Below are 23,038 nucleotides of genomic sequence, written 5' to 3'. Positions count from 1 at the left end.
TGTTTTTTTTCTATTAAAGAAATCAATAATTAACAGCCTTCCAAAACAGAAAACACCAGCCCAGATGGATTAGTAAATTCCATCAAGCATTTATGGAAGGAATTATACCAGTACTCTACAAGATCTTTGAAAAGATAGAAACAGAAGGAATACTTCCTAACACATTATATGAGGCCAGCACTACTCTTGTAACAAGACTAGACACAGATCTTATAAAGAAACTATGGACCAATATCTCATGAATATAGATGTTAAAATTCTCAACAAAATAACAAATTGAATTCAACAATGCCTACAAAGAATTGTATACCATAACCAAGTGGGATTTATCCCAGGTATGCAGGTCATCCAACATTTGAAAATCACTTAATATAATCCATCACATTAACAGGGGGAAAAAAATCACATGATTATATCAATTTAAAAAGTTTGATGAATCTAACACTCATGATAGAAATACTGAACAAATTAGGAATATAGGACAACTTCTTCCTCTTGATAAAGAACATCTACAAAAAATCTACAGCAGGGCCTGGTGCTGTGGTGTAGCAGGTAAAGCCACCACCTGTAGTGCTGGCATCCCATATGGGTGCCGGTTCAAGTCTTGGCTGCTCCACTTCTGATTCAGCTCCATGATATGGTCTGGGAAAGCAGTAGAAGATGGCCCAAGTCCTTGTGGGAGACCTGGAAGAAGCTCCTGGCTCCTGGCTTCGGATCAGCCCAGCTCCAGCTGTTGCAGACATGTAGGGATTGAGCCAGCAGATGAAAGACCTCTCTTTCTCTCTGCTTCTGCCTCACTGTAACTCTGCATTTAAAATAAATAAATAAATCTTAAAAAAAAAAACCCTACAGCTAATATCCACACATAATGGTGAGAAATTCAAAGCTTTCCCACTAAAACCAGAAATAAGGCAAGATGTCCTCTCTCACCACTGCTTTAGAGCATTATACTGGAAGACCTATCTAATTCAATAAGCCAAGAAAAGGAAATAAAATTTTTCAGGCTGAGAAGGCAGAAATAAAACAGTCTTTGTTCACAGATAACATCATTATCTAGGTAGGCAGTCTGAAAAAAAGTCAACCAAAAAGGGGGGAAAAAAGGAAGGAAGGAAAAGAAAGAAGTGTCCTGGAAGTAATAAGCCATTATAGCAAAGCTGTAGATTTCAGGATACAAAGTCAATCACTTTTTTATATACCAGTAATAAAAAAGTGGAATTTAAAATTAAAAACATATTACCATTTATATTATCAGCCCTCCCAATATGGGCACACAGGTAGAACTCTAACAAAACTTTTATAAATTCAATATGAAGAAAACTTTTGTTAAAGATATCAAAAAAGAACTAAACATATGGAGAACTATTTTATGTTCACAAATAGGAAGTCTCAATATTGTCATATCAGTTCTTCCATTGATCTATAAATTCAGTACAATCCCAGTCAAATTCTGAGCAGAGTATTTTGTGGATGTTACAAGCTGATTCTAAAGGTTTTGTGGAGAGGCAAAAGGCCCAGAATAAGTATTTCAATATTGAAGAAGAACTGATTTCAAAGATTGACACTACTTGACCTCAAGAGTCACTGTAAAGCTACCATAATTAAGGTAACCGTGGTATTGGTGAAAGAACTGTCAAATCAATGGAACACAAGAGAGAGCTCAGACCAATGGAAATGAGTTAACTGATCTTTGACCAAGGAAAAGGTAATAGGATAGAGCAGAGATAGTCTTTTCAACAGGTGGATATCCACATGCAAAATAATATAGACACAGATTTCCTTCTTCCCTTCACAAAAATTAACTCAAATGGGTCACAGACCTAAACCCAAGATATGAAGTGTAACTCCTAGAAGATGATTTAGAAAACCTAGATGAAGTTGGATATGATGGGAACTTTAGATACAACACCAAAGGCATCATCCATGAAAAAAGTAACTGAGAAGCTGAACTTCATTCAAATCAGAAACTTCTGCTTTGTGAAAGACACTGCCAGAAGATAAGCCAGATGATGGGAGAAAATATTTTCCAAAGACATACCTGATAAACAGCTGTTATCCAAAATATTAAAACTCTCTGAGACTCAACAGTCATAAAATGGACCACCTAATTTTTAAAAATAGGCAAAAACCATGAAGATACCTCTTCAAAGAATATATGCAGATGGCAAGTAAGCATATGAAGAGATGTTCAGCATAAATATGTCATCAGGGAATTAAAAATTAAGATAATAATGAGATACCACTACATACCTATTAGGATGGCCAGAATCCAAATGCTGAGGGGGATGTGGAACAACAGAAGTGGCCATTAATTTCAAATGAGGATGCAAAGTGGCGCAGCCACCATACAAGCGTTTTCGCCATTTCTTACAAACCTAAGCATACTTTTACCATATGACTCAAAACGTTGTTCCCTAGTATTTACCCAAATGAATTAAAAATTTATGTCCACACAAAACCTGCACACTGATGTTTATAGCAGTTTTATTCATAACTGGCAAAACTTGGAAGCATCTAAGATGTCCTTCAGAGTGGATAAATAAACTGTGCTATATGCAAACAATGGAATTTTGGTTACTTCTAAAAAGAAATGACTTCTAAAAAGTCATGAAAATACATAGAGGAAACATAAATGCACATTAGTGAGTAAAAGCAGCCCATCTTCAAACGTTACAGCCTGTGTGATTCTCACTCAGTGGTGTTCTGGAAAACTCAAAACTGGAGGCAGTCAACAGATCATGACAGAGGTTGATGGGAGGGAGCATGAATAGAGCACAGAGAATTTTTAAGGCCATAAAATTATTCTATGTGATACTGTGAGGGTGGATATATATCATTAAACATTTGACAAAACCCATTGAATGTACAACACCAAGAGTGAAGTCTAATGTAGGCTATAGACTTTGTAGTGAAATGCCAATGTAGGCTCATTGATTCAAATAACACAACCCTTGAGTGGCATGATGGCAGTGGGGAGGCCGCACATGTGTAGGGATGGAGGATATATGGGAACATTTATATTTCCTGTCCAGTTTTGCTATGAAGCTAAAACTGCTCTGGAAAAAAAATTATTTTTTAAAAGGTAATACAATGGAAAAATGGAATGAGATGCTGACTCTATTGTATTAAAACTTAATTTCTAGTGAATCAAAGACCTAAATGTGAAAGCTAAAATTATAAATATAATGGAAGAAAATATTGGAGAACATCTATTTTCAATTTTTTAGGCAAGAGCATAAAAATGCAAGCTATGGGAGAGCAATTGACACTTTGGCTAGGTAAAAAAAAATTCTGTTAAGTGAGGATTTATCTGTGGGTGGAAGAAAGGAGTAAATATTTTAAACTATGGGATAGTCACATTTAGAAAACCCTATAAATCCACAAGGAAAATACAGGAAAGTCCACTGACAAGGATTGTGAGTAAGCAATTCATAGAAGGAAAAATCTGAAAAATTGGCTAATATTAAACTGAAACAAGAAGATATTCATTTACAACCATTAAGCTAGAAATATTAGAAAATCCAATAATTAACAGGTATTAGTGAGGCTGTAGGAAGACTTGTGCATAGCTGATAGAATAAAATTAAGTGTAGCAATTCTGTCAAACAACTGGCAGTAGTTTGTAAGGCTAATATGTTTATACTCACAACCCAACAAACGAACAATTGCACTACATGACTGATATGTATTTATATCATTTACAAGTGCAGCAGCATGAGGTTCTGCACTGCAGCATTATGTGTGGAGGCCCAGAGCTGAGAGTCAGCTATATGATCCTCACTGATAGAACGAATAAATAAAATGTGCTCTCTAGATACAGTGGAATACTAGGTAGCAGTCAGAAATGATGACTTATATTCACATACAGTGACACAGACATAGCCCAAAAGCATAAAGTTGAATGAAAAAAATATTAAGACACAAAGCAATCCTAAGTAATTTGAAGTAAATACACACATTGACTAAGCATATACTCAAGGGTACTATGAAAAGATCATGGAACATGAAATTAAAACATAAGTTTATTTTGGTGCAAAAAAATTGAAATCTGTGCATAGAGTCTTCAAAAAGTTTGTGTAAAATGTATATTATGAAAAAACTGCATGGATTCAAAATATTTTTGTATGAAAATTTATCTTCAAATTCATTTTCCATGAAGTTCCTGGAGCACACACTCAGAAGGATGTATATTAAATACTTAGGTACTAAATAGAGGGGAGGTGAAATAGAATAAAACCTAAGAGATAGACAAGATGTAATCAAAAACTGCCTTAGCTTTGTCTGGTGGTGGAATTATATGAAGAACTAAGGGCCTTGATGCAATTCCTCTTGCTCACTCTCCTATAAAGAAAAGGAATGTTTTAAAGAAAAATAAATACAATATGGATATAATGATCCATACGATTATATTTGAATACTAAATGAGTAATTCAGATAAAGCACTTAGCTTAGTACCTAGCCCACACTAAACACTCAGTGAATGTTATCAATGCTGTTAACACTACTGATGACACAGCTACTATCAGTTGGGATTGGCACTTAAAACCAATTGGATTTGTGTGAACGCCTCTTGAAAGATCCTTTCAGGTCTAATATACTACAGTTCTGCTAAGGGAAAGGCAAATACCACAGTAGGCCACAAAGCAAGCAGACAGGGAAAGAGCTGAAGCTGCCTTGGGGAGTGAGAAAGGCTACAGTCACTGTCTTAGTTATAGTGTCTTAGGAAACTTCGGTGGTTAATATGGGAGAATACTGATTAGTGAATAGGAATACATTACCCAAATGAAGAAAATAGAGACTATACAAGTAAAAAGTGCTATGAAATGGGATGAGTTCAAGTACTTTGCTACACTTCTTTCTAAAGGGTTTATCACCTTAATTTTAAGCTCTAAAAATGTAGTTGAAAGATAAAGTCTATCTATGTAATGTTTGCTTTGGATTATCCCACTCCCATCTTTCTCCTCCTTCCCTGAAGTGAGACACAGGTTGTTCTAGTGAAATGAGCAAGATCATCACCTAGTGGTTGGTTCCTCAAAGAGGTAACACAAGGTCTGGTCCCAGAGAGCATAGATGCGCCCAGCCCTTGTCCTGGAATTATGTTAACTCAACAACTGAAACTCTGCGCCAGACACAGTTCTGGGGCCTGGGAATACACAGCTGCTAACACAACACCAGAGATTTACAAATTACATTAAGGCAGTGTCCGTCTGGAAGCTTAGGCACCCTCCCAGGTTGACGTTGCGTTGTAACGTGTTGATTTGCCACTGTTTTCCATAGATCATAGATGAAGAAGAAACCCAGTTTATGAGTAACTGCCCCGTTGCGGTCACCGAAAGCACGCCGCGGAGGAGAACCCGGATCCAGGTGTTCTGGATCGCGCCACCCACGGGAACAGGCTGTGTGATTCTAAAGTAAGTAAACGTGGCAACCTTCCACTCCTTCCCCGCGCTGATCGAAGACTTTGTGGTGTGGCAGCAGACAGAAAAACAGCTTTCCCGGGGCATCGGCCACGTCACAACACCTCTTCATTCTCTGTCACCTGGATTCAAAATGGCACCAGGCAGGCCAGCGTAGGTTAAGTGCTACATAAAGAATTCTTTGCTGAATCTATTTTCCGTGAGATAGGATGATGCTCATAGCCACTTTCTGTCTTACTTGAGTTGATGATACCAGAGCTTGTTAAGACAACTCAGCAACCAGCTGCAGGTAATCGGATTTCTTCCACCTGCAACTTAGCATGTGTTCTTCAAATGCCCAACACGGATCGTGCTTAGTCTGGCCTCCAGGTAACCTCCTGTAGGCCTGGGTCCTGCTTTCAGATCTCTTCTTCCCTGCCCAGCCAAAGTGCCATCTCGTGCCACTTCCTCTCTGGCTTGCTGGTTCTCCTTTCAGTGAGTTTTGGTAGATAAGAGGTATTTACCAATCAAAATATTTTCCTCTGAATGGTAGCATGGTCTCAGATCTAGGTCTCTAATAAGGTTGTTTGCTAGAGAATGGCATTCTCTGGGCAGAAAAACAATTTCTGTGGTCGAAGAAGTTTGTAAAATGCTGCATTCTGTCTCCATTTTTGCAGTTACAACACAAATTAGCATATTGAAGGCTTTTGCAAAGTCATACCAAAAAGAAATTGGTTTCACGCAGAAATTTTCCAAACTTATTTGACTGTAAAGCTCTCTCTCTCTCTCTTTTTTTTTTTTAATATACCCATTAACATTCACCGAGGAACATGATCTATTTTGAATGTATGTAGAGGCCTGTTTGGAGTGATTCGGAGGACTTTTAGATTTCAGCTAGGCATGTGTTCACAGTCATGGGTAGATCCCCAGGGCTCCCAGCTTGGGATCCAAGAAGTCATTTGTTCCAAAAGAGGTAGGGGCTGTCCCAGACATTCTCTTCCTATTCAAACCCCCTAAGGCTTTATTCGGGTGTCTGGCTTGCTTGTCAAATGTGGACATTTCAGCAGACTTCAGACCATGGGTAGCTGCAGCACCCCCCTGAGGAGATGTTGCTAAGAAGGCTTCTATCCTAGGCCACCAGTTCCTGCGGGTCTGCTGAGCCATGGTCCAGACAGCCCTGTCTTTGACTGGCTTCCCTTGGCTGCCATCTGTATGGACGTCACTTGTTTCTCCTTGAGAAGTTTCCTGGTATTAATTTACATTGGTGATGTAAACAAAGGAACAAATTAAGCTGTGGAATCTTTTAAATGAAATCTTCTCTCTAAATATAAATCCAGAACATGACTCTAGTATGCAGGTGAAATGTGGGAGAAAGCCGTGGGGAAGTGAATGAGAATCTGTGAACTGAGAACAGAGGTTGTGAGTAGCAGGGGAGTCAGCTGCCGTCACAGCATTCAGCAGAGACTCCGAGATAGGCAGAGGAGCGGGAAAGCTTAATAGTGTTTAAAAATAAAAAGGATGACTTCAGGTCTGTACGGATTGGAGGTTGGTGTGTGAAGCTAGAGGTGGCTACTGACAAGTGGGGCATCGTATGTGATAAGTTTGGGGCAAATATTTTTATGTGTTTCTTTTTTCCCCCAGAAACCTTTTATTTAAGGAATACAATCTTCATATATTTCATAATTACAACTTTAGGAACATGGTGATTCTTCCCAGCATACCTACCCTCCCACCCCTTTTCCTCCTCCCTCTCCTACTTCCATTCTTATTTTTCACTCAATTTGGCTTTTGTTTGTTTGGCCCTGAATTGAAAGTAGGGGATCAGAAAACTAGAGAAACTGACAGTCATTGCCCAAGTCCTAATGTTCATGGCTGCAGAGGCTGGAGGCCTGAGTTCTGCTGTTGGATGTAGTGCCTGGCTGTTGTCTATTCGGTCTCCCAGCCTGGAACACGGCTCTCCAGTACCCACGCCCCTAACCATGGTAGCCCGATCACTCCAAAGAGCCTGGGGCTCTAAAGAAGACAGTTGGACAGCATCAGATCTACGCAGTGAGGCTTCTGGCCCTAACAGCCCATATCCCTCCGGTCTAGATCTCTGGTTTTCTTTGCTTTATTGTTCTCACAAACCAGAAGCATTTGATCTTCCTGGTGGAAGCCAGAAAGGCATCTCTTGCTTACCCACTAACAATCAACATATGTGGACATATGTTTATCCATTAACAATTAACATATGTGGCTTACTCTTCGGCTCATTCTTTCAACAAAGGCAACTGAGCTTCTATTTGCTCAGGCTTCCAGGAAATACAGGCATCGAGGAATGCTGGGCCCTGGAGGTTCTCATGGGTCAAATCGGGGCGAGGGTTGGGGGGGGGGGGCAGTGAGTCACGCTCCGTGTGCCAGGAACTGGGCCACACATTTGCATATCCTTGTGAGACCTGATCTTTGGAGAAAATCACTCCCACTCCACAGAGGACAGACAGGTACCTGAATGAGGCCAATTTCTCGAAATCACACATCTATTTCACTCTAAAGTCCATGTTCTCCTTTTATTAATTTTTTCTGAAGCCATCATATATAAACTACAACTATTCACTAAAGAAATGATCATTTTATAGGTAAGATGTAAATACACTCACTTTATAAAAGAGGTGGGTGTTGTGGCGCCTTAGATTAAACTACTGCTTGGGATGCCTGCAAGCCTGGGATCAAGTCCCAGATAACTCCGGGCTTCTAATCCAGCTTCCCACTAATGTTCCTGGGAGGAGCAGCAGATGATGCTCCAAGTACCTGGGTTCCTGCCACCCATGTTGGGAACCCAGGTGGAACTGCTGGGTTTAGCTTGGCCTAGCCCTAGCTATTGTGGGTATTTGGGGAGTTAACCAGTAGATGAAAGATTCCCTCTCTCCTCCCTCCCACTCTCCTCCCTCCCTCCCTGTCTCCTCCCTCCCTCCCACTCTCCTCCCTCCCTCTCTCCCTTCCTCCCCCTCCCTCTCTCCTCCCTCCCTCTCTCTCTCCTCCCTCCCTTCTCCCCCCTCCCTCTCTCCTCCCTCCCTTCTCCCCCCTTCCTCTCTCCCTCCCTCCCTCCCTCCTTCCCTCCTTCCTCCCTCTCTCCCTCTCTCCTCCCTCTTTCCCTCTCTCCCTCTATCACTCTGCTTTTCAAATAAATCCATCTTTTTTTAAAAGTTCAAACAATAAAGAAGTAGTGAAATACAGAAAAATATATAATACAAAAGAAGTGAGAAGTCCAATAAATCCCAGTTTTCCACATAAAGGCAGCAATAGATATCAATTTGGTGTGTTTGCTTTAGACTTTTAACTGTGCATTTGTATTCATAAGAGCAAACATAAAACTATATAGTTTCATTCTTGTGGGAATTTAAGTTTACACACGTGGTGTATATATAATGTCTCAAAGTTGAATGGTTTTTCACTAAACAAAACATATTAGAGAGATGTCCAGGTCAGTACATATAAGTATACCCAGCTCTCTTTTCAAATGATTGCATGTAGTCTATAATATGGATGTGTTAATTATTCTGTGGTTGGACATTTAGATTGTTTCCAGTTTTTTTACAAATAATGCTGTGATGAATATCCTTGTACTTGCCTCTTTGAACAATTATAAAGCCATAGTAGATGTCAAGAACATTGGACCATAAGGGATGCACATTTATAATTTTAATAGTCCTTGCCAGCTTTGCCTCCAAAAAGCCTGCCAACAGAAATACTCTCCCTGACTGTGAACAAGAGAGCCTATATTCTTACTCACTCAACAGCCCTTGATCTGACAATGTGGCAGTTAAAAATGGTATCTTATATTCATCCTCATCTGCCTGATTCCTAGTGTCTTAGCATTCTTTTCATTTGTATTACTCCCTTGGTGGATGGTCAATTCATAATCTTGTCTGTTTTTCTAATGTATCTTTTAAAAGTAATTTTGTATATTTAATTTTAAGCTTTCAGAAATATTTTAATGTATTTCATATATAATGTTTTACCCTTATATAAAATATTCACATATAAAAATTATATATACTTGAAATTGACCTTTATATAGTCTAGATAACAATATTTTGTTATAAATTTCTTTAAGATTCATTTATTTATTTGGAAGAGTTAGAGAGAGGGAGAGACAGGGATCTTCTATTCACTGGTTCTCTCCCCCAAATAGCCTCAACAACCAGGGCTGGGCCAGGCAGAAGCCAGGAGCTTCATCCAGGTCTCCATGTGGGTACAGGGGCCCAAGCACTCAGGCCATCCTCCACTGCTTTCCCAGACACATTGACAAGGAGCTGGATGGGAAGTGGAGCAGCCAGGATTTGAATCAGCACCTATATGGGATGCCAGAGCTGCAGGCAGTGGCTTAACTTGCTGTGCCACGGTGCTGGGCCCTATAAATCTCAGCTATTTCCCTCTACCTCTTTTTCTCTTTTTCTCTTTTTTTGAAGACAGAGAGACTGAAGGACACATATACACACACACAGATCCTATCACTGGTTCATTTCCCAAATGCCCACAATGACCAGGCTGAACCAGGCCAAAGTAGGGAGCCAGGAACACTATCCAGGTTGCCTGTGTGATGTCAGGAACTGAATTACTTGAGTCATCACTGCTGCTTCCTAGAGTCCACATAAACAGGGAGCTAGAGCCACTGAACCTGGCTGAGAATTGAACCCAGGTACTCCACTGTGAGATGCTAAGTGAAATGCCTGCCCTTCTACTTTTCTTGAAAATTTGCTTATGGGTGTTTCATCATCCAAATGTTGGGAATTTTGATTTAAACAAATATATTAATTTTTCCCTTATGAATTCTGATTGTCTTATTCAAAACTAATTTGTCTAAACTCCAGGTTTCATCATATATATATATATCCCTATATATATATGTATAACTATTTTTAATACCTTTATATTTTTTCAAATAAATTTAGATCTCTAATCTTCCTGGAATTTAATGTTGTGAATGATAAGGTATCAGTAAGTTTCAACAGAAAATTGCATGCTCAAAATAAGGTACCAAAGGAAACCTCGGTGAGGGGATGTATTTGCAATGGAGTGAGCAAAGTAACAGTGAGGGAGGCCTGTACTTCTCAGGACTGAGGAGGCAAGACAGGCGAGGGAGCCGACATGATGGAAAGGCCACCATCTTACAGGAAGTGAGATCTTTGCTCAAGGGAACCCCTTAGCCTGAGCAACCAGCCACAGGGATTCCAGCCCTCTCCCTGTCTGATTCCCTGTGGGTTCTCCCCTTTGGCTTGATTCCAACAACAAGGACGATAAAGCCCATTGATGTAATCTATACAGATGATCTTCTCAGGCCCAGACTAGGCTGCAGAGGGTGGAGCTGGTGTCTGGAAGAGGAACCCACAGAATCAGCATGATGGGAAACCAAAATGTATCTTTTTTTTCAAAATGGATAGTTAGTTCTCCATGTATTTATCAAATAGCTTATCCTTTCCCTGCTTCGTTAAAATGCTACTTCATCAGATACAAAACTTTTATAGGTCTGTTCTATTCTGTTTCTCTTTGTATCTATTTCTCCATGAAATGTATACCATTTTATAGCATAATTTTGTGTTTTGATAGCAGGAAGTCAACACACACTAATCTCATAGTTCAAAATGTTCATAATCACTCAAGCAGATTTGTAATTCTAGTTGAACTGTAAAATAAGTTTGCATTCAATAAAAATTTATATTGGGATTTTGTATGGTGTTGCACTGAATTAATAGTTTAATGTAGGAAAAGTCAGCATCCCTGTAACATGTCTTCCCAGTCATAACATGGAATATTCCCTATGTATTCAGGACTCTTATGTCTTTCATAAAGTTTAATGATTTTTCTTTGTTTATGTGGTACATTCCTTTGAGGCCTTTTCCCCTTGGATTATTTGATTTTTTTTTTCCTTTGTGAATTTTTTCTTGTTGAACTTGATTGATTAGGAAAGCTATTGATTTTTTATACCTCAACTTCCAATCTGGATGCTGCTGAACTCTCTTGGTATTTCTAATGATTTCTTTAACTATTTGGGGATTCTCAGATCATCATAGCTAAAAATCATGAGCAGTATACCTGTTGTTTCATTTTCATGTTTTATTTTATTATCTGGCATCTCTAATGCAATATCAGATGGTGACTTTTGTGCTTATTCCTTATTTTAATGGGATACTGATGTAGGCAGGCAGATGGGATAAATTTGATTAGATTTATGAGCTGGAAGACCACACCTTCACCATGCCCCCTGTGTGATTTCATGCCCCTACCTGATCTCAGCTGTATGCCCACCTGCCCATCACAGTATGTAACCATTCCCCTTTGAAAGCATATAAAAAGCAAGAAGTGGCCTAAAATTGGTCTCTCTCACTCTCTGCATTCACTTTGCTACTCATGCTGAGCTGCCTGTGGCTGATCATAACCAAACATTTGTTGCATGTGGCTCCTGGCCTGCTCTCTGCTCGGTATAGACCCCAACTTAGTCTCTAGGCTTTTCTTTCTCCACTAGATAAATCCCTCTCTCACTGAATAAAATCCTTAAAACTTTCCGTGTTGTCTGGTCTATTTGAGGCAGTATTCAGAATTCTTCCCTGAATGTGTGGCAGGAACCCACACAGCTTATTAGTTTCAGGAAATAAGCAAAATGGTTTCAGAACCAGTATTCCATGTGTACCTGCCATGTGCCTAGAGAATAGTAGGTACTGACAAAGACTCAAAGTATAAACAGTGATCCTGACTTTCAAGATAATTTCAGTCTAGCTGTGTAAATAAAAATATGTATGCAGGAGTTAGTGAACATAAGGCAGGCATGAATGGAAGATAAGTTAAACATGGTTAGAATTCAAAGAGGAGATGAATGAGGGATGAAATAATCAGCTTCTTGGAAAGATTAGCATTCATATCTTGAAGGCAGTGGTTGAATTTGGATACATAGATTGAAGGGAAAGGGTTATTTCAGGTGAAAGGGGTGGGCAGAATAAAAGTTGAAATGAGGATTTGAGGATGGGATTAATATGGCAGCCCTGGGGGACAGTAAACTGACTTGTTGAGATTAGAAAGTTTTAGGGGTCCAAAATGCATTGCTAAATCATGGAGGTCCTCCAATGTCAACACAAAGAGGTTGAATTTGATTCAAGAAGCGCAAGGAAGCCATTAGTGGTCATTACAGAGTAGAGTAGCTCACTGGGAGGCAGGTTTGTTAAAAAGTGAATAAAGACACTTAAATCTGGCAGCATAGTACCGGGCAGAGGACAAGGCTTTGTTGCAAAGGAGCATTTGTGTGGCAGTGTTGGGTGATACACCTGGGAGATGGCAGCCTGGAGGGGTAATCTGCCGTGCGCTGAAGCCTGCTTGCTTGCTTGCTTGTGTTCCTTTGCCCAGGAGGGAGGGAAGCACACAGTAATCATGACTTTCCTTTTGGCACAAACCTGACACTGTTTCCATTTTCCATTTGGATGCAGAGATTTGAACATTTCTAAATTACAGGCTTCCCAGGCAGCCCTTCTTATAGCCTTCTCCCTACAAATGAATGGCCCGGCACTTACGGTTTCCATGGCAGGCCACAGTGCTGCAAGAATGCTGCAAACCATTACAGCAAAATAGCCGCTGATTAAAGGAAAAGTCCCTATGAGTTGAATGGATGTTTGCGGACCCCACCAGAAAGGAGTCTTGTTCCCATGAGTCTGACAGAAGTTTTGTCTCCTGAAGTGATCCCCACTTTCCATGCATCTATTATCTTTGAATAGGCTTCTAACACCTATTTGTCCATCCTGGAAGGGTCTGAAATGTGGGTTAACCTTCTCCTGGGGAGAGTCATTTGGTGAGCCATTTGGGAAATTCATGCTAATGAAACAGTGATTGGCTACGGACAATAATAATAGCCAAGAGCCAAGAATTGTCCTGGGTGCTTTACAAATACTTACTTCATCCTTAAAAGTGATGCTAGGGAGGTAGCTGAGGCACAGAGAAGTTAAGGAATTTGTCCACCATTGCAGAGCTGGCCTACTGATCAGTTTTCATTACTGTAACACAGCACACGAGGCAGACTAACTTTATAAAGAAAAGAGGTTTATTTTGGCTCCTGACTCTGGAGATGCAAGGTCTAGGGGCCTCCTCTGGTGCTGACACAGTTCCTGGGCAACATCAGGCATCACATGGCAAGAGACAGAGAGCAGGTGTGTGAATGTGTATCTATTCTCTCCTGTTATAAAGTCACAAGAATTCAGTTGTGTGGACTCTACCCTATGGCCTTAGCTAATCCTAATCCATCGCTCAAAAGCCCCACCTCTAAGTGCCATAGTTGGCTTAAGTTTCCACTATTATTATTATTATTATTATTATTATTATTTTGACAGGCAGAGTGGACAGTGAGAGAGAGAGACAGAGAGAAAGGTGTTCTTTTTGCCATTGGTTCACCCTCCAATGACCACCACGGCCGGCGTGTTGCGGCTGGCGCACCATGCTGATCCGAAGGCAGGAGCCAGGTGCTTCTCCTGGTCTCCCATGGGGTGCAGGGCCCAAGGACCTGGGCCATCCTCCACTGCACTCCCGGGCCACAGCAGAGAGCTGGCCTGGAAGAGGGGCAACCGGGACAGAATCCGGCGCCCTGACCGGGACTAGAACCTGGTGTGCCGCTGCCGCAAGGCGGAGGATTAGCCCATTGAGCCACGGTGCCGGCCAGTTTCCACTCTTAATACTTCATAGTTGGGGTTAAATTTCAGCATGAGTTCTGGAAGACAAACCAGAGCATCTGGGATTCAGACAGAAGTATCTGACTTGTGTCCGTGACCTTAATGCCAACCTCTACCATCTTGGACTGGTGCTGCAGGGTCCAGATAAACTCTGACTTCTCCCTCTCCCCACCTTCAGTAGCCAGATCTAGGCAGTTGGGCTTTCTCCCATCTCCTGCTGTCTATGCATTGCCTTATCCACTGTCACTTCTTGCCTCACTATTGCAGCTTTTCTTGTCTGTTCTTCCCTTGGTACCATTTACCGAGTGTCTCCTGTGCACGGGCACTGTGGGCCCAGAGACTGTCTTTGAGGTTGCCACAGTCTCACAATTTGCTTGAATCACAAGCAAAACAGATCAGCTACGCAAGTCCTTCATCCGCAATTCTGAAATCCAAACATCTCTGACATCCAGAAAATTTTTCAGAACTCATTTATGTAGAAAGCTGTCTTCCCTGAAAGGACTTGAAGGAATGTGTAGTCCTTTTGAGTAAACATGAATGAGTGTGATTGTGAGCCGCCTTCCCAGGCCCTCCTGATAGGGGTGTTTCACAATACAGGGAGTGGGCACAGTATTATCATTCTGAAATCCAAAAACATCCTGAATTCCAAAACACGGCTGGCCTCCAGGGTAGCAGATAAGGGAGCTTAGCCCTGGTGCAATTCAGGGTGGGAAGGCTGATAAAGGAAGAGTTGCTCAGACTGGAGGAATGAGAGGAGGCAGCCCTCTGGCAGCAGTGGGTTTTCCACAAATGCTAACAAAGAAGCAATTCATTTTTTTTTTTTAACCAGTGAAATAACCTGTTCCAAACTGCGGCAGCTACAAGATCTGAGCACTCATTCAGTGTTCCCCATCGACAAAGCATGAAGTCAGAATCCCGTAGCCTGGTGTTCAAGGCTCTTCATGCCTTGCTCCACCACCTTTACAGCCTCATTGCTGGGAACTCCCGCTCCCTACACAGTGCTGTGCACTTCACGAAGGCAGGCATCAATCTCATCGCTCCCTATAGTCCAAACACTAGGCCAGCACACCACAACCCATGGGCCAAATCTGGTACATGGCCTGTTTTCAGACATGAAGCTTTATTGAAAAACACCTACATTCATTTCACTTGTGTATTGTTTAGGGCTGCTTTTGTGGTACAGCAGCAGAACTGAGAAGCTGTGACACAGAGTATATGGCCTGCAAAGCCTAAAATATTTCTTATCTGGCCCTTAGTAGAAAAAGCTTGCTGCTCCCTGCACTGATGCATAGGACCGGAGACTCACTACTTGTTGGTTCTTGGCCTGGGTTCTCCTAAAATTCCAGCTGAATCAACTGTTTGTCAACATGTAGCTTATCTTGGATGTGATCCCAGGGAGCAGGAGTGGTGGGTAGACCTGGTATGGTTCAATCAAGTGTTGATTGACGAGATCATCACTACAGGCCACAGTGTGTGAGCCCACTGGGATCTTGGGAGAAGCCGTAAAAGATATGCGTCAGAAAAGTGCACGCAGGGTAAAGGGTGGGGGTGGGGGAGCCCCTGTCCATTGGCCTCCATCCTCCATTGATCAAAGGCAGCCCTATAAGCAGTCTCTCCCTGCACTTCTGAGTCGCACCCACAGGAGCGTTCCCCAGATTTCGAACACTTGCTGCAGCATCACTGAAGTTCCGGAACAGGAGGCAGCTGGTACACTCTGCTGGTGTGATGTGCGTCATCTAAGGACAGTGGGGCAGAGCTGACCCGAATCTAAACACTGCGAATGTGTCAAGGTGCGTAGAGTGCCCAGGCATGCTCAGTGTTTTCCTGCCACCTCCCTCCCCAGTTCATTAGCTGAAACTTACTCTTCAGTGTGGAGGTGGGGCTTTTGGAGGTGATTAGGTAGTGATTAGTTTAGACTCAGGGATGGAGTTAGCGCCCTCATGAGGAGACAATGAGAGCTGCCTCCTACTCTGGCCCCACAACACCCACCCCCCACCCCCCGGGGAGTATTTGAAAAGACGGCCAGCGTAAATGTGCAGAGTTCCCTGGCCAGACACTGAATCTGCCACTACCTTGTTCCTGGACTCCCCAGTTCCCAGAACTGTGAGAAATGAATTTCTATGGTTTGTAAGCCACGTGCTTTATGGTATTTTGTTATAGCAGCCTAAATAGATCGAGTGCCCAGTGCATTAATGCATTGGATAATAGTGTAAGTTATTTTCAAGCACTATCCTAGACGCATTACATGCTTTAAAAAAAAAAAAAACTTGAAAAGCAGAGAGACACAGATATATTTTCCAACCACTAATTCACTCTCCAAATGCCCATAACACTTGGGGCCAGGCTGGACCAGGCCAAAGCCAGAAGTCAGAACTCACTCTGGGTCCTCCATGTGGGTGACAGGAGCCCAGCTCCTTGAGCCATCATGGCTATCTGCCAGGTGTGCATTGGCAGGAAGCTGGAATCAGAAGAAGAGCCAGAACTCAAACCCAGGCACCCATGCACGGGATATGGGCATACCAAGCGGTGTCTCAATTGCTGTGCCAAACACCCATGCACTTTTTCTTAATCCTCATAAAAGCCCTTGGCTTTATTGTTCCCATCTTGTTGATGAGAAAACTGAGGTTTTGAGAATTCATTTTCAGCGCAAAAAAAGCAGTGAATAGAGCTGGGATGAAACCCACTTCTGCCTGACTCCAAAGCCTGTGTTAACACATCATCACTAAGCTACACTGGCTGAATCTGACTCACTTTCTATCTTAGTTCACCCGTGAGGAGCAGGGCAGAAGCCTTCCTGTAAACCAGGAGGTCAGGAACTATCTGTAGGGACATGGTGGTCTGCAAGTAAGGAAAACAAATGTCATTTAGGAAATGGAAAACAAGCCAGGGAGCTGGCAAGAGACAGACTTGCTAGTGGGAAGAGAGAATGAGTATGAAGGGGGAATTAACTGGCATTCATAATACTTTGTAGGGCTCAGCAAGTCTTTTTCTCTTCAAAGAAAATAGCGTAGAGAAACCACAGGCGATGACCGTGTGTGTGTGTGTGTGTATGTATGTATGTGTGTGTGTATGTGTGTGTGTGTGTGTGTGAGAGAGAGAGAGAGAGAGAGAGACTGATTTAGAGGAAAGTGGCAGGGTAGGAGGATCTGATGTGGCTGGAGTGAAGCTCAGCCCACAGTTTTTCTGGCATTAGATAACAGGAAGAATCATGACTCCTTTGTAGGTCAGGATGGCTTCCCTTGAGCAGGCAAGGACCTCAGCAGAGCTACCAGGGAGGAAGCAAGGAGTCACCAGGACAGGGTTGGGAAACCCACAGCTAAAGCGTCTGGTTCTTGGGAAAGCAGTTGCAAAGACCAATATCATGGTTAATGGACTCCATCTGGGTCTCCCATGTGGATGACAGGGACCCAAGCACTTAAGCCATCACCTGCTGCCTTCCAGGGTGTGCCTTAGCAGGAAGGAGGAATCAGAAGTGGGGCCAGGACTCAAACCCAGATACTCCAACATAGGATACAAGTGTCCAAACAGCATCTGTCCATTAACCATGGGCATGCTTAGTTGAGGAAGACTCAGATATGCCAGGATCTACCATCCAACAAGTGGACTCCAGATTCCCTTAGTGGGGGCCTGGAGGACCAGCAGTGGTGTGATTCAGCAGCTGAGATCCCAGCCCCCAAAGAAGGAAACTGGCAAAAATTAAACTGGAAGTGTGGGCTGCAGGGCAGTGGGCACTAGACAGAGCTCCAGGCACACCATCAACTGACACTCGACTCGTGTGTGAAAATAAAGCCCTCTGTGAACTGTGCCAGCATCGTGGGTACCCAGGGGTAACTGCAACTTACAGGGCATGAGGCCTGTCTGAGCTGTGCAGCACACAGGTCTAGGGCAGCAGGAGCAGTTCCAGTCCTCTTCCACTAGCAGAGCAGGGGTTGCCAATGCATTCTCTGCCCTGGTTAGGTTCTTCCCACCCCCCTTTTAAGGCTAAATTCACATAATATAAACTTAACCATTTTTTGAAAGATTGAATGAATTGAAAGGCAGAGTTATAGAGAGAGGGATAAAGAAGAGACTCAGAGAAATCTTCCATCTGCTGGTTCACTCCCCTAGTGGCCATAACAGCTGAAGCCAGGAGCCAGGGATTCCATGTGGGTCTCCCACATGGGTGGCAGGAACTCAAGTGTTCAGGCCATTTTCCACTGCTTTCCCAAGCACATTAGCAGAGAACCAGGGCAGAGTGGGGGAGGTAGAATGCTGGCATCACTGGTGGCAGCTTAAGCCATTGTGCCACGATGCTGATCCCAAATTAACCATTTTTATAAATTACATTTATTTGTTTTTACTTATGAAAGGGAAAGGGACAGAGCTTCCATCTGCTGGTTCACTTCCTACAAAAATCGGGGCTAGTCCATGCTGAAGCCAGGAGCCCAGAACTCCATCTGGGTTTCCCATGTGGGTGACAGAGACCCAAACACGTAAGCCATCACCTGCTGCCTTCCAGGGTGTGCCTTAGCAGGAAGGAGGAATCAGAAATGGGGCCAGGACTCAAACCCAGATACTCCAACATAGGATACAAGTGTCCAAACAGCGTCTTAACTGCTGTACCAAATGCCTCCCAAAACGAACCATTTTAAAATAAGTCAGCAGCATTTACTATATTGGTTATGTGCAAACACCACCTATTCCCTAATTCTAAAACATTTCCGTCACTTCAAAGTGAAACTCTGCTCACTGAGCAGTTGCTCCCCAATCTCCTTTCCCCAAGTCTCTGGTAACCAACAATCTACATTCTGTCTCTGTGGATTTACCTATTTTTTTGTTTAAGATGTATTTGTTTATTTGAAAGAGTGACAGAGAGATTCCATTTACTGGTTCACTTCCCAGGTATCTGCAAATGGCCATGGCTGGGCAAGGCCAAAGCCAGAAGCCAGGAACTTCATCCATGTCTCCCACATGGGTGTCATGTCCCAAACACTTGAGTCATCTTCAGCTGCTTCTTCCAGGTCTTCATCAGGGAGCTTGGAAGTGGAGCAGCCTGGACACAAACCAGTGCCCACATGGGATGTCAGCCTCTCAGGCCATGGCTCCACCTGCCACATCACAGTGCTGTCCCCTGGGTTTACCTATTGATATTTCATGTAAATTGAGTCATAGAATATAGGACCTACTGTGTTAGGTTTCATTCAGTTAGCATGACTTTGTGGTTCAACCATGTTGAGCAAGTATCAGTATAATCATCTCTCGGTATCAGTGGAACATTGATTCCAGGGACCCCAACAGGTATGAAGATCTGAGAATGCTGAAATGCTGTATACAAAATTGTGTAGTGTTTGCACATAACCTATGCACATCATCCTGTATACTTCATAACAAAAGATACATATTTTGGTTGTTTTTTAAAAAATGTTTATTTGTTTATTTGAAAGGCAGAATTTGCAGAGACAGAGGGAGAAAGATCTTTCATCCTCTGGCTCACTCCCCAAACGGCCTCACTGGCTGGAGCTGGGCCAGTCCAATGCCAGGAGCTTCTTTTGAGTCTTCCACACAGGTGCAGGAGCCCAAGGACTTGGGCCATCTTCAGCTGCTTTCCCAGGTACTTTAGCAAAGAGCTGGATTGGAAGTGGAGCAGCCAGGACACAAACCAGCGCACATAGGGGATGCTGGCATTGCAGGCAGTAGCCTTACCCACTACTCCACAACACCAGCCCCAGTTCAGGTTTTTTTATTTATTTTTTAATTTGTTCGAAAGGAAGAAAAAACAGATCCCCCAAATGCCCACAACAGTTGGACTGGGCCAGGCCAAAGCCAGGGTCTCCCCTGTGGGTGGCAGGGACCCAGGTTCTTGAGCCATCACCTGCTGCCCTCTAGGGTACACATTAACAGGAAGCTGGAATCAGGAGGCAGAGCCAGGACTCAGAGCCAGGCATTCCAGTATGGGAGGCAGGCATCCCAAGCACTGTCTTTACTACTATGTGAATGCCTGCCTCCCTTCTGTACTTTAAATTATCTCTAGATTATGTATAATACCTGGTACAATGTACATGTAAGTAATAATTGTTGTGTTGTTTAGGTAATAATAACAAGGAAAAACTTGTACATGTCCAATGCAAGTTAACTTTTTTCTAGTATTTTTGATCTGTGATTAGATGAATGTGTGGATGCAGAAACTTGGGGAGGGCCAACTGTTCTTCACTCCTTTATATGCTGAATGATATCGCATTGTATGGATATATAACAATTTGTTTATCCCTGTGAACATGTTTGACACGGGAGGATCAAAGGATAAAAATCAGAACTTTAAGCAACAGTGAAAAAGCCAGATGGTTATCATTAACCTTTCAGACTATATTTTTTTCTTGACCAGAAAATGCACCCAATAGATGCACTGCTTTACACCTGAGATTCACCCCAACCCTAGGAAGGATGGTGATGACTCTAGCGCAAGAGTAGAAAATGGCAAAGAAATGGCACCACACCCATCATCACGTGTCGCTTAACAACAGGGATACGTTCTGAGAACTGCATCGTTAGGCACGTGTGCAAACAGCATAGGCTGCACTTAATTTAAGATGGTGCCAACATACCCAGGTGATGTAATCTTATGAGCCCACCATCATATATGTGGTCCATTGTTGACCTAAACATCATTACGTGGCCCATGACTGCACTTAGTGTTTCAGGGTCATGGAGTAGGTGTGAAACAGCCTGGCATATTTTATCCTGTCACCAAGTGACTTGATTCAGTCTTTTTACACCGAGCATGTGACCAGAGTGCAACCAAGTCATACACCCAGGCAGTCATTTACTTCCAGAACCAAAGCCCACTAAAGATACAAATGATGCCCACTGGACCAGTGGTGCTGTGGAGGGTGGCATTCCTCCAGACGCCCACCCATTCCAGCACTCTTCACTTCCTCCTGCTAATCCAAGAACTGTCTCTGAATCATTTGCATCCTTGCAAGCCTGCTTGCCACAGAGAAAACCCAACCAGAAATGAGATTACATCGGAAGAAAGAATGCCTCCTGTTCCCACCATGATTAATTATTGTGGGTTGATTTCAGCTGCATTTTACCTTGGGCATTGCCCTCACAGTTCACATTTAACAGGCCCTGGAAGCTGGGAAAACAGAGGAGAAAAAGCTCCTTTATGTCTTAGTTCTACACTATCCGTAAATGAAAATCATTGTTAATTTAGAGTTTGACAGCTGTGGTGCATTTCTAAGTCCAGGGCAGCTGTCATCAGCACTCCGGCTTATTTTTCAAACAGATGTTTAATTTGACTTTAGTGCTATTGCCAGTTTTTGAGGAGAAAAAGAGGGGGAAGCAGAAACAGAAATAGTCATAATATTCATCATTTGGTTTCCTTTCCAAACATAAATCAGCGTGATGAACAATGACATCAGAATTGCTTTAATTGCAGTTTTGGGTGCAGGACTACCTACACGGTCCAAAGTCCAGTTTTCTTTCTTTCTTTTTTTCCCCCTAAAGTCAGAGGCTGTTTCATGATAATTACACTCAGACTCAGGACAACAGTCCCAGCTACACAGAAAAAATCTCGGGGCATAGTGAAAGTGACTGGGCCACAACCCCGGATGGAAGCGGCACGCCTGAGTCTTGTCTTGCGTCTCTGGAATCAGGAAACCAGCGAGCGCAAACAGAGCCCTCGGTGTGACAGCCAGGTTCTCCCACTCCTACGTATCTACGAAGCTCATGAGGCCAGGCAGCTGGCTTTGTGCATGTTCACAGTGTGCAAATCGGTCTCCTTGTAGAAAATTAAACACATCTGTGGCTCCATGGAGAAATCTGCTGAGTCAGGATGTCCCTGAGCTGGCCGTGCTATCCCAGCCCACGCGGCTTGCAGGGATCTTGCTTCATGCCAGCTGTGTTACTAGGTAAACCTTCCCAGGACTGCTTTCTTTATCCTTGCTTTTCCGGGTTTGGCTCTCGGCAGTCTCACATGGCTTTGATTCTTTACCACCTCTCTCTTGTCTAATCAGTGGCCTGAGGTACCTCTTTGACATTACCTCTGTAGTGGACATGTGCTATGCAGGAATGCACTTATTACATACTTTTCAACTTAGTTCTTTGTGCATAGAAGACTTACCTTGCCTTCCTCATCTGTCAACAGTTTGATGTGCGCTGTGCTAAAAAAGATTCCAGGCAAAGGAAACATTTGGCAAATATCCTGGATCCTGGCTCTGAAATAAAAATTTGCACTGAGGAATGCTCCACAGCCTTCCCCTACTAGTGCTGGAGGCAACGGAGGATGCTCCAAGCAGAACAAAATGTGGGGACCGAGGGGCAAGTCTGACTCCTCAAAGATTGGTTTCCTAGCTAGTTTAGTGCAAAGGAGTATTGCAAAATATTACTTAGAAACTAATTCTTCCTAAGAACAAAAAGATCAGAATCCTGCCAGGTTGACTTTGCAAGAATTTCAAATGACTCCTTGAGGAATTAAAATGTGCACCTGAAACTACTGGCTGTCGCTTGCCACCTCTAACATCCACTTGGGTCTTGACCCTGATTCTTTTCCCTAGGCAGTTGCGCTCTCTGCCTTTGCCCCAAGGTAGACTCCAGTTCATCCCTTAATACTTCACATCCCAACTAGGTCCAAACAACAGTGAGTTATTTTTATTTTTATATAAGGAATCTTTTTTAAAAATTTTATTTAAGTTCTACAAGTTTCATGTATTTCATATATACAGATTTAGGAATATAGTGCTACTTCCCACCCTACCCTCTCTCCCACCCACACTCCAACCCTTCTTCCTCCTCCTTCTCCCGCCCCCCTTCTCCCATTCCCAGTCTTAATTTTTACAAAGATCTAATTTCAGTTTACTTAATGATTATAAAGTTAACCCTACACTAAGTAAAAGAATTCAACAAATAGTATGAAGAAAAAAAAACACCGGGGCCAGCACTGTGGCATAGTAGGCTAAGCCTCTACCTGCAGCACCAGCATCC

The 23,038-nt window shown here is 42.7% G+C and overlaps 1 protein-coding gene across 2 annotated transcripts in view; it reads left to right on the top strand.

Moving 5' to 3' along the window:
- Window positions 1-23,038, top strand: part of SPON1 (spondin 1) — a 316,174-nt gene that overhangs the window by 82,461 nt on the left and 210,675 nt on the right. For both annotated transcript variants that reach the window (XM_089311030.1, XM_002708823.6), the window contains exon 3: window positions 5,275-5,408. In XM_089311030.1, the coding sequence (XP_089167156.1) occupies window positions 5,302-5,408 (107 nt within the window). In that variant the 5' untranslated portion in view covers window positions 5,275-5,301. The remainder of the gene's footprint in view (window positions 1-5,274; window positions 5,409-23,038) is intronic.

Source organism: Oryctolagus cuniculus, chromosome 1 (assembly GCF_051225735.1).
Source record: "Oryctolagus cuniculus isolate XC-2025 breed Fujian yellow rabbit chromosome 1, ASM5122573v1, whole genome shotgun sequence".
NCBI classification, from domain to species: Eukaryota; Metazoa; Chordata; class Mammalia; order Lagomorpha; family Leporidae; genus Oryctolagus; species Oryctolagus cuniculus.
Note: the sequence above shows the minus strand (reverse complement) of the source record. Positions and strands in the feature narration are given on the sequence as shown.